The sequence below is a fragment of the Carettochelys insculpta genome, chromosome 7 (genome assembly GCF_033958435.1).
Source record: "Carettochelys insculpta isolate YL-2023 chromosome 7, ASM3395843v1, whole genome shotgun sequence".
NCBI lineage: Eukaryota > Metazoa > Chordata > Testudines > Carettochelyidae > Carettochelys > Carettochelys insculpta.
In genome coordinates this window covers 38396738-38414307 of record NC_134143.1, presented here as the reverse complement: position 1 = coordinate 38414307, position 17570 = coordinate 38396738, and the positions used below count along the sequence as shown (strand labels likewise).

Here is a 17570-nt window from a genome sequence, read left to right as displayed (position 1 = left end):
AGTGCAAAGGATTTCTGATTCAGGCCTCATCTACACTGATTGACTTACGAGGTTCTTATATCAACAGGGCTCAGAGATTGGAAAAATCTACATTGCTGAGTGCTGTAGCTATGTCAAAGTAACTCATGGCCTAACTGCAGCCAGATTGATAGAAACGTGCTTCTGTTGACCTCATTATTATGGCTTGGGAGGTGGTGTTCCTACAATGATGGAAAAACCTCTTCATTTGCTGTGGGTTACAGAGGTAGGTCAGTATAGCTACACCTCATCTATGCCATTCTAGTCCCTGCAGAGTGTGGATATGGTGGTCATGAGTTTGCTTTGGTATATTATAAAGATGAAATGCAGTTGAGAAGTTCAGATTGCAATCCAAAACTTCTTCCCTGAGGTTCAGAAATATTCAGTGCTGGGCTTTTGGTTGGCTTACCATAACATGACTATTACTATATATTATTACTTACAGAAAAACTGATGGAAGAATTCAGTGCTACTTATTAAAATTAAGCATCTTTCAGATGTACACAATGGGGAAAAGGGAAGAGAGCTGACAAAGATGGAAGGTTCCCTAGGTGAGTATTTACCACTCAAAAGCCCCTGATAAAACTACTTAATCAAAGCCAAAATTAAATACTATGCGAAAAATACCATTCAAGCTTGTGATCACAAGTTCCTACCTGGATCAAACTATATCCTGTGCGCTGAATTAATGCACGGAGAGCAGCTTCTTTCTGTGTGCCGGTCAATCCATCCCCGCATTTTTGATTTGATTCCATTGTGAGTGATTATCAGCAAAAAATCAGGTTAATTAGGGGTGCTCACTGCAATCAAATTTTAAGATAAATTAAGTAAATTAATATGTCTAGGAGAAGAAAGTCCATTTAACTGACGATTTTTACATGTCATTCTCCCTAAATATGTAAATTGAGGTAACTGTCGGGAAAAAACAAAAGGTCAAAAGGAAAATGAGCTTGCCCTTTACACGTAGCAGGGAAGGGACAAGACACAACAGTTAGATCCACAACTGGCTTTCAAACAACCTTTCGCCGAGGAGTGTAAACATTGACATTAAGGCCACGGGACTCCAAGTTGCTTGGGGAGGGTGGACCATCACGCTATGCTAAACTGTAGCAAAGCTAATGAGTTCTACATGGAGGTCATGCAGAGCAGTTTGTAGAGTCTGTACCATTTGAGGACTTCAGATCTGCACCCTAGTTAAGATTTTGAACAAGCTTATGGACCCCCCGAACACACCTAGATGTGGTTCATTGTCCCCTGTAATGGCATCTAAACCACTTCCTGGAGAAAGCGTGAGTATCTGCTAGAGTCTAAGTTGAGAGCCACTTGACTTTTCTCTTGAACTGTAGAGGCATCTGTATAAACTCCTGAAGTCCCAGGTTGGAGTCTGCCTGTGGGCAGTTACATGTGGGGGCTTGTCCTCGGGGTCCACTGAGTCTATGAAGCTTTGGACAGGCTTCCTCAGCTAGCAGAAGACTATAACCCACACACCTATATGTGGTGCAGTATCACCTAGACTACTTCACAGAGACAGAATGACTGTCACCTAAGCTTGAGAGTCCCCTGGCTTTTAGCTGAAACTGTAGAGGTGCCTGCACAAAGCTCCAGAGGTGCCAGGTTTGAGTCTGCCTGGGGGCTGTTACACTTAGAATGCAGGATGTTTGGGTTCAGAATGTTAACTCCTGAGTTTCTCTTTTTTTAAGACCTATGTTACAGTTTAACAGGTATTTTTTTAAAGTTGAAATATCAGTAATACTTAGTTTTTAACCATTGTGAATTGCCATGTACTAGCAAAGGGCCAAATTTTAAAAGTGGCTTCACTGACCTATATATTTGGGCATCCAAAATTTCAGGCTATTAAAAAATACAATTTTTAATGACAAAGCTTAAGTGTGCTCAAAGGTTTGGATTTGTATATATTGATGGCAGTACTTTTTTTGTGCTGATACTTGCCTGTACTGAGTACCGGCAGCTTGGCAGCACCAACAGCGTGATTGGCTGCAGGGAGGTATGGGGAGATGGCTGAATACTGGCTTTTTTTTTTTTTTTTTGTTACAAAACAGGCACTGACTGATAGTATTTGAACATGCCAAGAGGGTCTAGAAATGCTGAGCATTTGGATTTGCAAAAATATTTAGTTGCCCAACACTGCATAGGTCAGGGACCAAATACTGTTACATTCCATTGTGCATTGTGATAAACATGGGTGCTGATCTTGCAATCACTTAGCTTTCTATATGTGACTATTCCCTTTGAACTAAATTACACTAAAGTACATATTTAATGTTGAGCATCTGTTGACATGTTTGTAGGATCTGGGTCTTTATGACAATGTTGGGATATAGAGCGTCTAAGCACTGATATACCAGACCCCAAACCCAAAAAGACAACGAGACAGGGTTGTTTATTGCTAAGCTAACACAGCACATGGAGGGTAACGGAACTCAACCCTGCACACTTCAAATAATTGCCGGTACTTGTTTCAGTCTATCAAATAAATACTAAAATGTCACACCGTAGCTCTCTCTTGTATAACACCTTGTCCACTTGCTCCTTAATGTATTTTAAGGCAGGGCTGGAATAATTGCTTTAACTCCACTTTGCAGGAAAGCAAGGGGTGGGGGAACAGATAACAAATTTTAGTCTTTAAAAAGTGTGTGTGGTATTTTGGGGGCTCCACTGCTCCAATCCTTGCTGTTTTGTAGAAGCCCTGAACTCTGTTGCAAGTTGTTGCTGTTAGAAAAGGCCAGAAAGAGGAGGTAGAGACTGCCGAACCTGCTTCTGGTTTTTAATGAGTACATTTGTCTGATGAGATACACCAGAATGAGAGGTACAGAGTAATCTGTGTAAGTATGGTAGAATGAGCAGCTGGGGGTACCTGTGTGAGGGTAAGTGAGTGCCATAACTGGCTACATCTGAATGCCCATATGAACTTGGACCATAGGGAGAGAGCAAAATATGGAGAAGAGAAAGAAATGAAGCTGGGGGAAACCAGGCATTGAAAATGCAAGAGAAAAAGAATATGCTTTTCAATGGAAAGTGGGGGCGGGGGAGAGAATGAAGGAGTAGAAGGAAGAGGAGGGGAAAGCAAAGACTGCCTTGTAAATTTATTATTTTAATTAAGAATATGCAATCTCAAAACACTGTAAAAACCACAATTGTATGAAAAATACAACCGTGCTATTTTGGAGTGTCCCCTAAAACGCTACTGTACTTCCCCTCAGCATAAAAGAATAGTTTGTGTGTGAAACATTTCATTCTATGTGTCTCAGGCACCAAACTTGCCCAAAGGGAATGAGAGAAAGAGGAGGGATTTGTAGGGAAACAAAAGAAAACAAAACAAAAAGAGTAATTTGGACTCCGTACATAAAAAATAAATCTTTATCAATTAATTTGCTCTTTAATGCTGAAGTTATTTGATATACACCTGCTGTATAGTATATTGTTGTGGGGTTCATTGAGAAAGAGCAGATTTATGAAGTAGGGAATGGGTAACGTGCTGCTAGGCCACTTTCTAGTAAATGGGGCTACAGAGAGACAGCAGCAGGACTTTTGGGTTACCAACTTTCCTGATTGGACACCGTTTGTGGCAATGGCATCTAGTCCGAGAGAGTTGTCCACCCCAAGTAGGAGAGAATTAAAAATTCACTAGTGCTAGGACTGAATTTGAGCTATGGTGCTTTGCCATTGTGGTTGTCCCAGTCACTGTAGAGTGACATGTGTTCTTCCCAGGTTAATAAGCTAATAATAGTACGCTTATGTGTTAAACTTCACAGGGAAAGATTATGAAGTAAGCTAGTTCTCAATTTTTTAAAGCCACTTGAAGTATGTGAATGGTTACAGTTCACTTCTCCTCCCTGAGCAGCTGCTTGATAGGTATCTGGGGTGCTTCAACACAACCTGTTATGGACGGATCCAGCCATTACAGGAAGAGAACCTGGAGATGCAAAGATGAGTGAACACACTTAAGCAGAAATCAAGGTGTAATACCCAGAGGCACTGAGACCTCATCTGGGGTGAGTGAAGTCTCTGCTCTACAGCCTCAGCTGAGAGCCAGTTGGCCTTTAGCTCATGTGGTACAGTGCAGGGCTTTAGACCCGAGGCTCAGAGGTTCTATTTCTAGGGCTGGTAACCCGGCTCTGTCAGTGTTACAAAGGGGATATATCTTAGTGCATGGATGAGCAAGCTTTTTATGCTGGGCCTCACTTTTAGTCCTTGCAATTAGCAACCTGTCTAATGTAATCCAAACCAAGGGAAACTGTGGTTATGTTCATATGAAGAAAAACAACAGCAGCAAAACCCAGCTTTTGGCATGTGTAAGAGAGTAAGTGTGAAGAATGTAAAAACAGTAAACCTAAAACCAGGAACATATTTCAACATTTTTAATGAAATGGATGAAACTGAGACCCAGCAGCTGATCGTGCTGCATCTCCCCTTATGAAATTTCATTTCTCCCCCCGCCCCACACACTTAGTGCACTCCTGTCTTAGTGCATGAAGTCAAACACATGCATTGACCTTAGGTACCAATTTAGGCCTTAATTCATAACCAGAGCTTTGCTAAAGTGTGTCCTTTGAGTAATAAAGTTAATCTCATGCAAAATGCAGTCACTGTAGCTATGTACTGGCTAAAACTAATCTTTTTTATTTGAAATTTCTCTTCACTGTCTCTTCAGTTTGACCCTTTTGTGTTCATAACTTCTGCTCCTCCTTTTTCCTGCCACATTGAGTTGATCTGTTAAGCTTTTAGGGGGTGGGCTTTAATTTTAACGTGTTTTAAAATTGTCTTTGTGATTTAAAGTAGTCCCGGTGGTAGCTGCCTGACAACATTGTTACACATCATGAGCTTTGTTCAGTTTTACTTAATTGTCTAACTGTGAAGTTAAAGGAAATGGCCTGTGTACAATAACTCTATCACTCTGTAGCATCTCTTCTGAAATTCAGTGGCCAAATTGTGCTATCAGATGCCGGTGTGACATTCCTATTCAAATAACTGAATGAAAGGAGACACCTGGCATTTAAAGGCAAATTTTGGCCTGGAGGATTTTTCAGTATAAATTGGGTCACATACTCGTGCTGAACTGAGCTCTAAAGAACTCATGTTTTTGTGTCTGCTGTTTAGGTAAGTGGACTGCTGTTCTTTATGCTCTTGATGATAAAAAGCATAAAAGCTACATGGCTCTAAAATCTTTGCAGACTTCCAATAGTGTTAGCTTTATTTTCAGATCCTATTGGTTTTAGCTTTTGGCATGTTGTTAGATCTTATTTACAGTTTTCATTATCTAGCATCTACTGTTACAATGATACTCTATGTAATGCTGTACACTTAAATTATTTATTGCATAAGGTTGGACCACTTGTGATATCTATTCTGATTTCCTGCATTTTTGTCTTCCATTTCTCGTAGTGTCTTAAATTTCACTAATGCGCACTAGGTGAGTGATGGCCTAGAAAATCTAACAGGTCTTTTGAATCTGTGATTACAGAAAATCTTTTTGTATCAACTGAGGTCTAATTATTACTTTGTTTTATGGGCACATACAATTTTTACAGAAACAGATACATTTTTATTGCTTTGGCTTTTTAGGTTACCTGAATTGCAAATATCTTGCTAAGAAATTTTTGTGAAGACTACAGGGAAACATGTATTTCATAGCTGAGGCCCAAAAGTGATCATTAGTTATCAATATGACCCATGTATGACTGATTTGATTTGCCAACTGTGTTATGCTGCTACTGGGTCTGATCCTGTTCTGACTGAAGTCAATGAAAAAAATCCCTCTTGTCATCAAAAATGTTACTTCTATGGACCTCTCCAGAATTCACATGAAATATAATTTTAAAGCAAGAACTCCAGTTTTCAAAGCCTCTTTACATGGCTGTCTTTGCATACCAGACTTTTTGCAAGGGTAAGTTTTTTAGTTTTCTAAGGTTGAAAAGTAGAAGTAATGGAGATGCTCTGATGATTTTGTTCTTAAAATGAAGACCTAAATATTGTGTAATATTAAGTTAACAGCCAATCAATGACCACTTAAAGGAATACAAAGGAGTTGGGCGGGGCAGAAAGAAGGGGCACTATTGTGGCAGCAGTGTGGCTGGAACTGGAGCTTTAAATTGCTGCCAGAGTGCCATTCCATGTGCTTCTGGTGGTGTGTGTTGAACCTAGTGCCTCGATCTGGGTGATGCCAAGATCTGGCTGCCTCTGATCTCACCCCTTCTACAGAGGGCCCCCGCTTCTGGGGCACCGAGCCACCTCCCCACACCTTGCCTCAGGGCTGCAGAAGCTGTCAGTCCCTCTGAATACTGTCTGTCTCTCTCTCTTTCCTCTTCATGAAGGCTGTTTCTACACTTGCATTCCTCTTTTGAAAGAAGCATGCAAATGAGGGAAATTGAAAATGCAAATGAGGTACAGATTTACATACCGGGTGTCTCATTTGCATATTCTTGTTTTGAAATAACTTCTTTTGAAAGAAGAAAAGCAGTGTAGGTGAGGCTCTTTCAAAAGTAAACCCCATCTTCGAAATAACCCTTCTTCCCTTTTTTATAGGAAGAAGAGTTCTTTTGAAAATGGGTTTACTTTCGAAAGAGCTGCAGCTACTGTGCTTTTCTTCTTTTGAAAGAAGGATATGCAAATTAGGCATCAGATATGTAACTCTGCACCTCATTTGCATTTTTGATTTCCCTCATTTGCATGTCTCTTTTGAAAGAGGAATTGAAGTGTAAACACAGCTGAAGAGTTTTCTTACAGTGGCTAACCAGTCAGGGAAATAGTAAAACTTACCTAGGCATTACCATAAAAATCTCTGATTCCTCCCACAATCCCAGCCAAGTATCTTCCCATAACCACACTTCAGATGCAGTTTGGAGGTGGAGCCCATAACTTCCTTTTGCTCTCAACCAGATCTTGAACTCTTAATCATTTCAGATAAGCATTGTCTGACCTCAGCTCACGTCTGGGATGCTTCGTAAGTGACTGAACTTTTTCTGTGTTGAATTCCATTTGTAGGTCAGTAAGCAGATGTTACTAACACAGCATATAAAGCAAAGCTGCAAAATAAAACCTGTTAGCTTCAGGGGACCCTGTGATGGCCACCCCAGTGGTCCTATGGCTAGGACAGTCCTTCATTGCCAGGTTAGCAAGAAGCCTTTGAGCCACACTCCACTGGCTAGTGATGAAATTACTTGAGCCCCAGTCATGCCTCATATTGGATGGCCTTGCATCAGTCACTGGTCAGAAGTTACGCCCAGGTTCCAGGCTATCCAAATAATTTCTCAAAGATAGTGCAGGCTAGGAAAATGGAACTTCTCAAAGATAGTGCAGACTAGGGAACTCACATCACAGTTCTTGCCCACTCCAGCAAAGGTAATTCTGATCTTATCGGTGCTTATAAACAACTGACTGAGTCATGGACTTATGAATTTATGTGATACAGGCCCCATTACTGCTAATTTCTTGCTCAAGATCTGGAAGCAGGTGCTGTTGGTATAAGAACAATATGACGGCGCATTATTAGATGCTTTCAGAATCAGGAGTGGCGTCAAACAAGGATGCGTGCTTGCTCCGACATTGTTTTTCACGCTCCTCCTGAAGCAAGCCTTTGGATCTTCAACAGAGGGCATCTTGCTGCACACAAGATCTGATGGGAAACTGTTTAACCTTGCAAGGCTGAAAGCTAAGTCTAAGGTGCGGGAAGTCCTCATCAGAGACATGCTGTTTGCAGACAATGCTGCTGTAGTGTCTCTCACAGAAGACCAGCTTCAAAAACTGCTGGATCAGTTCTCCAAAGCGTGCAAGGACTTTGGGCTTACCATCAGCCTAAAGAAGACAAACATACTCGGTCAGGATGTTGCTGAATCCCCATCAATCAGCATTGACAACTATACGTTAGAGGTCATCCATGAGTTCGTTTACCTCTGGTCCACCATCACTGACACCCTGCCGTTGGACACTGAGCTAAATAGGAGGATTGGAAAAGCGGCCACAACTCTGTCCAGACTCAGCAAGAAAGTGTGGAATAACAACAAACTGTACACTCACACCAAAATGCAAGTCTACAGAGCCTGCATCCTCAGCACCCTCCTTTATGGCAGCGAGACTTGGACCCTGTATGCCCGCCAGGAAAAGAGGCTGAATGTCTTCCACTTGCGCTGCCTCAGGCGCATCCTTGGAATATCATGGAAGGACAGAGTGACCAACACCGCCGTCCTCGAGCAAGCTGGAATCCCAACCATGCACACCCTCCTCAGGCAGCGTCGGCTCTGCTGGCTTGGCTACGTCCACAGGATGAATGATGGAAGGATTCCAAAAGACATCCTGTATGGTGAGCTAGCCTCTGGCAAAAGACCTCCCAGATGCCCCCAGTTGCGCTACAAAGATGTCTGCAAGAGAGACCTCAGAGAGGTAGACATCAAGCTGGACAACTGGGAAGAACTAGCAGATGACCGCAGCAGATGGAGGCAGGGGTTACACAAGGGCCTTCAGAAGGGCGAGATGAGGATCAGACAGCTAGCAGAGGAGAAGCGAGCGCACAGAAAGCACACTAAAGACTTGCCAGACACCCACCACATCTGCAAGAGGTGCAGCAAGGACTGTCACTCTCGTGTGGGTCTTCATAGTCACAGTAGATGCTGTAAATGAAGTCCTCAATTGAAACTATAAAGGGCGCGATCCATAGACTATGCAGACTGAAGGATGCCTACTATTACTACTACTACTACCCTATACTCATATCTCTCAATGAAAATGTAAAAACTGAAGAACATAGATGAAACCATAGTGCCCAAGGAGATTCCAAATTGATGAATTCCAAGACCAAAATCATCTGAGCAACATTCTCATTCATATCCAACTGTGATCACACAGCAAAACCTCATTACAAATAATAAAGTGCTATGAATACACCTCCCAGTACCAGGCCTCTAGTGTCCCCTTTGGTAAATAGCTTGGGTTTTTAGCCTTAAGTTATTGTGAAGTTTCTCATATAAACCATCAATGCTATCTAATGAAGGATTTAAAAAATGCACAGGGGATCAGCCAGTGCAGAGAGGTTGTAGAGTGAGTTCTTTCTGACCCGTGCACCCTGCTGACTGGGTATAGAATATGACTAGGGATTTCTTATGCCCAGCTGATTCCAGATGGACATTGGTCTTTTTGAGACCATGAGCAAGCTGCCAGTGTACCTTACGCAAGAGAGCTGACTTGGAATATAGCCAAATGAGCACTGGAGATAATGAAGGCCTCTTTGGCACAGAACCTGCGCTGTGTTCTTCTCTGCTATGGGTGAGTATCTGAGTCATCTCTCTTTTTTTTTTTTTTTTTAAATCTTGTGTAAAATAGACTACATTAGGAAATATATATATCGAGATGTAAAGATCATTGGTCATACCCCACTTGCCTTACTTGCATAAATAGGCCTGCATGAATCTCTCAGTGAGGCAAGGTGAATTATTGCATTCTAATGAATTGCACCAGTGTGTTTCCATAGCAGCTGAATTTTTCAGGTTGTTACTTTAGTGCTGTCTCTGTCCTCTGCAGTGACCTAGATAGAGAACTAGTGTAACAGACTCTTTTTTTCCCTCAGTTGTTGTTGCGTGAAGTAGACACAGCTCATGATCTGCATATTTCCAAAGCCCTGTGTATGTTCCCATAAATTAATTCACATTTGCCCACTTGAATGTTGTCTAAATCTGTAGTGGCAGTCTGCTCAGCTATGAATTTAATAATACATTGAAAGCAAGTACCAGGATGTTTTCAAGGACTTTACTGTACACACCTTTCCCACTATTTTCTCATAAACATTCTCCAGATAACATGGTGATTTCACATAGGAATCATAGTAGAGAACCAATGAAATACAAACTTTTTTGCAATGCTCTGGCTTGGATGTAGGAGCAGGGGAATAATGAGCGGAGAGAAGGGTGTGCAGCACTCAGGAGGACACTGAAGGATTGTCCTAGTTCTGGTGTCACCTTGCCAAAAATTAAGCCGGGAACTTGTAAAGGTTTCAGAAAAGAGCTACGAGAATGATCTGGAGTCTGGAAAACTTCCCATACGGGGAAAGACTTAAGAAATTCTATCTATGTGGCTGTTCAAAGAGAGAGTGAAGAGGTGACTTCTTCATGGTGTAGGTTGGGAATCTCAGTCTCCATTTACCTCTTCAAATCCTCCTAATGGGCCAATGAGCACCCACTTCTGGCAGGGCTGGAGGAGGTGGTTTTCTCCATGCATCCTGCCCCACTCCCACAAATCTCCTGGCTCCACCTACTGGCCTGTGCACTTGCCCCACTGGTGGCCCTGCTTGAGCTCTGGGGCCTCAACCACCACTACCACTACTTCTGGCTGATAGCTGTGTGACACTGCCAGCACATCCTTATGGCTGGCTGAAGTGTGAGCAGAGCTGTCCCATCCATGGGGTGGTTTATGGTGACTGCACTTCAGGGGAACCTGTGGTGGCCACCCCAGTGGTCCTATGGATAGGACAGTCCCCTATTGCCAGATCAGCCTGCAGAGCCCTGGGCAGGCTGTACCCACTGCCTCGCACTCACTGCAGCAGCAGGTGCCGCAGGGAAGTGGAGTGACACGTCAGCTTTTGCTCTGCTCCACTGCCAAGTGCGGGGGCAAGGGGGACTCCTGCTGCTGCCCCACATCAGACCCATGGTAGTTCTCGAGGCCATGTCCCTCAAGGGATGGGGTTTGAGGGAAGGGGTGCAATGAGTAGGGAGAGGGCAGAACAGGGGCAGGAAGAGGTGGGGCAGGGATGGAGAAGAGGTTGGGCTTGGCAGAAAGGTCTGGATACACCCCCTGAATCACAAGGACTCATGTGCCAGCAGCCACACCCAGCAAGATTGTGGAGTTGCATGGCCCATACGTGGCTCACAGGCTATGAGTTTGAGACCCCTGGTCTAGATGCACTGATATGAGGAGATTTCTGAAAGTAGATCACTCTTTAATGTAGCAAAGTTATAGGAGGATCCAATGGCTGGAGAGTGAAAACTATGTCTAGTTTTAGTTTAAGGTGTTACATTTTTAACAGTGAGGGTAATTAACCATTGGAATAACTTACTAAGAGTTGCAGTTGATTGTGCCTCACATGAAGTCTCTAAATCAAGATTAGATGTTTATCCACAAAAATGTGCTACAACTCAAGCACAAAATGTGGCAGACATTTTTGAGTGAAATTCTTTGGGCTGTGTTAGAAAGGAGGTTGAATTAATCATAATAATCCCTTAAAATGTACAGATATGTAATGCTAACAGAAAGTCAGACATTGATTAGTATCTGATAATATGCTTTCCTTCTTTGTATCCTGCTGAACGTACATATTGTATTTATCATAGTGTGATACGTTTGACGTGGTCAGTCTTCAAAACTTGTAGGAATCTATCGACTGGAAATAGCATGTTCACTTATAAAAGATGATGCATTTTTCAGGATATCTGGTTGTGATCTTTTGTGCTGTACTCTGAGAACATTTACCCATATTGTGTCAATTAAAATTATATGTACAACTAAAACTGTAAAATAACTGTTCTCAAAGATACCTAGCTCTCTGAAATTGACTGTCTCCTAGGGTAGCAGAAGGCAACCCACCTGTGTTGTAACTTGTTTTCTGGTGACTATAACAGCTGAAAGGAACTGATTTACTAAAATCCAGTCATTTCAGCCTGTCTTTAGTAACATTGGTTCAGCAGGAGGACCTTACTCTGACTGTATAGTACCTGGTAAAAAATGCACGTAGTATGGATTTATCACTGGTACTGACACACTCCTGCAGAGATTACTGTGTTTTGGTGACATATGCAATGAAAGGGCATTGCACTGATATTGTGCGTTGCAATGAATTTCAGAGTGTTCTTAAAATCTAATGGATATGTGTTTTTAGTGAGGTGTTGAGGAGTATTGGGGAATTTATAATGCGTATATAATATAACAAATAACCATCCTCCAAAACACTCAATTCTGCTTCAGATTTCTGAGGTATGTGTAATACTGGCAGCAGCTTTTGCATTTTGTTATCCTAGCAAAAAATAAATGGCTTTCATTATCTTTGAATCACAATTACCCCTATTTTTATCGATTTTATTTTTTAAATCCTTAAGTTGGACCGATTTGTTCAGCCCACAGTATATCAAGAGCCTGTTCATGAACTCCAGTGGAAAAACCTACTTTGAGCAAGCTGTTAGAATTAACGAGTAAGGTACATTCAGGACGACACAAAGTGTTAATCACTGTGGAATCTGAGGTTGACCATTTCTAATTTATTTCTAAAGAAGCCTGGGGGAAGGTCTTGCCTATCAAATTCCAAAAATATTTCCTAAAATTCTTTCTTAAGGACAAACAGAATTAATGATCTCTGAACTTAATGCCCAATGTAACCTTTTGTCAACTATGAAAATCCTTCTAAAAAGGATGGTAAACAAGTGGGAAATAGGTATCTTTGGATTATGCTATTACTTTCTTAAACCCTGATTGTTTTAATGGTTTGGTTTGTTGCTGCAGTTGAAATATAATATATATATAATTTTTTTTTTTACATTAACACAGTTTCTACTTATAGAAAGACATTATGTGCTAATCAGGGACTGATTAACTTTTAAGCAATTAAATTCTCAATCAAGCTTTTGCAAGCTGATGTGTAACTGTTTTGTAGTCTATCAGAAAACATTACTTGACTGCGGAATGAAGGGTTGAAAGGGACTAAAAGATGCAGCACTCAGCCAATCCCTTGCGTAGCTTTTCATCCCCAAAGTTACAGTTCAACACCCTATCAGGCTAACAACAAGAAGTTTCTTAACATCTGAAAGTTTGTTTGATGGCTTAGGCTACAGTTATTTAGAGGGAGGAGGAAAGGAAAACGTTAGTCCAGCTGGACCAGATTTGCATTTGTGATGTCTTCATGGCAGTTTCTGGTTTTTTTGGTAGGCTGATACCTGCTTTTAAACAGTGAAAATATCACAGGAGTCCAGTCATACGCAAGGACAGGAGTAACAGAGCGATAGTTGTGCTAGTCTATATACTAGCAAAACAAAAAAGCATTCCAGTAGCACGTTAAGGACTAACAAAATAATTTATTAGGTGATGAGCTTTTGTGGGACAGAAGCAAGACTGTCCCACAAAAGCTCATCACCTAATAAATTATTTTGTTAGTCCTTAACATGCTACTGGAATGCTTTTTTGTTTTGAAGGACAGGAGTGTTTATCTTAGGGTTGCCAGTTTTGGTTGGATGTATTCCTGGAGGTTTCATCAGACATCTTTAATCAATTATTAATCTTTTTTGCTGGTGGAACTTGCTGGACAATCCTGGATGGTCTAAATCATCCCTTCCAATGTATATTCTTCTACGTGTTCCTACAAGCTGCCATGTGAGGGATGAATCATGCTCCCCTAACCCTTGCTCTAGCTCTTGCTGTTTCATGCGTATTGGGGCCATCTTCCAACCCAGAAGTCCCGTGACTCTCACTAAATGCATGTATAAAGTAAACAAAAACATGTTCCCATGGCGCTGGAACACACAATGAAACAGGATTAGTATCTAATGCTACAATACTGCAATATCACATCACCAGATTTTTAAGCACCTCCTTTCGAAAGCCTCTGTCTTAAAAAGGCATGTGTGTTCTTCCTCATTCAGGAGCGGAAGAGGGCTTCTGGAAGAAGAGCTGCATTCTTTTTATTTTGGATCAAAAGAGTGCATTTTGTGTGTGGACGCTCTGCGTGTTCTTTCAAAAAAGGGTCTGATTTTCTGAAATAACTTGTTAGTGTAGACAAGGCCATTGAGTATACCTTAGGTAACATAACAGCAGCAGGAGCATTACTGTCAGAGGGGTAACTATTACTTCCCCTCTTGTCCATTTCTTAACTTATTATTAGTTTCATCAAGAAACATGGTAACAGGGAAAAGCAAATTTCAGTACTCACAATTAAAAACCTGTTATTGACTGCATCTAAAGCAGTAGGTATGTTACAAATACATCTTAGTGAGCAGTAATCACTAAGGTGGTACACACTGCAGTAGTTTTTAGACAGTATTTTTAAATCTGTTGATTTATTACCCTTCCCCTGATCTGCCTCCCTTGCTTTTTTTCTCACCCCTGTTCTGCCCTTCCTCCCCCATCACACTCCTTCCCTCAAGCACTCTCCTCTGAGGGATGTGGCCTCAAGGATTACTGGGGGGAGGGGCGGGTGCAGGGGAGCAGCAGGAGCTGGGTTCCCCTGCACTCACTGCAGCAGCAGGAACCACAGGGAAGCAAAGCTACAAAGCCTTTTACTCTACTCCACCACTGTCTCCCAGCCCATCCCAGTCACTCCACTTCGCGGTTGTGGTGGGGAAATGGAGCACCCTGGCCCCGGAGCAGGCTGGCTTGGGAATTGGCTGCAGACCTGATCAGGCTGTGGGTAGCTCTGCTTCTCTTTGGCTCCTGCCCAGGGCCCCCCCAGGCTAGTCTGATTTGTGGGGGATCATCCTGTTCATAGCACCGTTGGGGCTGTGGCAGCAGAGCGTCCCAAAGCATGGGGCCCAGCGTGATTGCACTGTACCATACTGCAGACACAATGGCTCTGCACACACCTCCCAGGCCACAGGAATATGCCACCAGTGGCATGGAGCTAGCAGACAGAAGCCAATCGAGCACTGCTGTTCCACTGGTGGCAGAGCTGGAGGATCCTCGGGCAGGGGTGGTTACATGGCCTGAGAGCTGTAGCTAGGTCTGGGCGATGCATGAGGGCAGCAGGGGAGAGGAGACCCCTGTCCTCCGCAAGCCCTGTCAGAGAGGGGTGTCTGCTGGCTCCCTAGAGGATTTGAGCACTGATATTGGCCCTGAAGTAAACTGAGTTTTAAGACCCTTGGCTTATGTAATTGTAGTCTGGTCATCTATCACATCTCTTTATAAAGTATATATCTTTCATGTGCTGTTGCTTTGCTGAGGTGGTAAGCATTCAGGGACATCTACTCCTTTAGTATAATTTTTAGGGGCACCTTTGCTGCTTCATTTTAAAGAAGGCAATATGAAAATATGAGAGTTGTTTTTCAAATCAACAGTGAGGTTCTGAGGTATTTTCTTGTTAAACTAGGATTGTTTAGGATTCTAATATGAATATTTGTCTTCTGCCTACTGAAATCCCCTTGCAACTTTATTTTGTGCCATTCTCTACCTTTCTTAACATGCTTTCTAGTTCTTGTGTTTTTACTGTAGAAATAAATGCAGGGTAACATGATTTATTTTGAGAGTGAGAGAGGCAGTTTGTGAAGCACTTTGTGATCTGTCAGGTGGAAAGGAACATGTATGTAGTCCCTATCTCAAAAAATGAAACATTATTGAGCCAAGTCCTGAGAAGAGCTGAACATATGCAAGTCAGTGGGAGCAGTAGCTGCAGTAGCAGAACCAACAGGGGGCAAAGGTTATCACTCATCCAGAGCCCTTTAGGTGAATGCCTAGTACTTTTTCAAACACATTTCTCAATTGCTCAGCCTACCTTCTCCCCTCCCCCAATTCCTCTTAATTACAAAACCTGGCTCCACTACTGTGCAACTGCTCAGGATCATTCAGGGTTTAGTTTGTTACGTGGCTGCTCTCTGTGGCACTGAAGAGGGAGAAAGGATAAATTCACAATACTGAAAGTGCTCTGGATAGATACATTCTCAGTACTCATATTATGCAGTTATGATACTTCAATATTCATTGTACTAAGAGTAGTCTACCACAAAGCAGCTGATAGCTTGAAATAATGTCTTACCCAGATGGAAATTTCCATTTCAAATATATTACTCTTTGCATTCATGTCTTGCATGTTAGCAATGCTCTTTAGAGAAACCTAGTTACTGTTTCCATGAATAAGATAATAAAATGGTGTTTATCCTGTGTAGATCAATATAGTGTTTTGTTTGAACATATTGAGTCATTCAAAGATATATCTAATGAATGCCATTTTGCTGTAGCACTCACATTGCTTCCCCTTTTTGTAAAGAATAGCATTCTTTGAGAAAAGCTACTGAATTCACTAACTTTATCTTTTAATAAAATGAATACATATTGAGTTGAGAAGCCATTCAGCTCTTAACTTCAATGTAAGAATACCTTCCCCCTACTCCCTTTAAGGCTCAACTAAGTTTCTTCATTAACAAAGTATTCTTTCTTAAACTATTTTTTTAATTAGTCCAGAGTAGAAATGTTTTGCATTTTCCAAGCCTCTGTGATCTCTGTTCTGGATACTTAGGATACTAAGCATTTTGCTTGTCTGTGTTTGCTTATTTGGGTCCTGCATTAGCAGTACAATTACAGAAGCTTGGTCCTGATATGCCAGCCTACAGTGGTCTTAATGAAAATGATTATTACTTAGAGCCAATAGGGGAAGAGAAATGTACCCTGAGAGCTAAACTACATTTAGGCTATTGAAAACAGCCACAGATTTGGTGGGTAGCCACAGGTACTTTACAAGATGAATATTAATGTAAACTAAAAGCTTGTGCACACTCCTTTTATGCATCATCTTTACCCTTGAAAAATAGCCTATGAATATCATTTTTAAAAAATTTTACATCACATAATTAAAAATTTGTGTCACATTCAAAAGCCCAAATCAGGAATGGTCAACATAATTCTATAATAGAAATCATAAGCATGCCAAAAAACTCCCTCTAATGGTGAAGTCTGTTACTGAATGCACTCCTGTTTTGTTAGAAACAGCTAAAATCTTTTGACTCATTTAATAAACAAGTCAACATCACACCCATATGTGTGATCTTTCAAGCCTTTGGGGAGGCTATTTAAAAGAAGCTTAATATATTAAACTTAATATAATATTAATTAACAAATTAATTAATTTTAATGTAATTTAATTTAAATTTTTAAATTAACTAATAATTAATAAATTAATATTAAGCTTAATATATTAAAGTTTTTGTCTGTTTTGGTGAAGTTTTACATAATAAATCGGGTAATTTGGAGCCATAGTTGCCTACAAAATGGAGGTAACACTTTATGAAGGTATATTGTAAAAGTAGATGTTGGGAAGCATACAGAGGTTGGTGGTAGGGAAAAAAAATCCATGTCCCTAACAATTAGCAATGGAAAGTTGTTATTTAACTACTTAAAAGTGACTTGTCTTGGGTAAAATCCCCCTTTCCCTGCCAATCTAATTTCTTAAAAGATGGAAACTACACATTTTGCTCCTCTTCAGAAAAGGGATCAACTACAAAATGCTTCATTTGCTTCACTATCTGTACAGAAATGATGGCAACATTTGTGCAGGTAGAGTTCTCTGAATGCTTCATTTTGCTTCTTGGGACTTGCAAAAGCTTTGGGTGGCATCAGCTGAAGAGCTTGAGGCACAAAGGCTGTAAGTTGATGTGAAATCTGATCAAGAACCAGAAACAGTCTCTAGCTGTTGTCACTACTACGTCTGCTTCAGCGCTTCTCTGGCACAACAATGAGCCTGCAGTGTTCAGTGCCACAGCCTGCAACGCTCAGTGAGAGTAAAACATTCCAGAGTATTTATGCCCACATTGGTTCTGAGTTAAAGAAATAAACACAAGAAATAAGCAGAATATGTGCACTCA

At 41.4% G+C, this 17570-nt stretch overlaps 1 protein-coding gene across 1 annotated transcript in view; it reads right to left on the bottom strand.

The window, feature by feature from the left end:
• A1CF (APOBEC1 complementation factor) overlaps positions 1 to 773 on the bottom strand; it is a 30434-nt gene extending 29661 nt beyond the window's left edge. Inside the window, exon 1 of the mRNA XM_074999513.1 lies at positions 675 to 773. Within this exon, the coding sequence (XP_074855614.1) occupies positions 675 to 773 (99 nt within the window). The remainder of the gene's footprint in view (positions 1 to 674) is intronic.
• Positions 774 to 17570: the final 16797 nt, after the last annotated feature.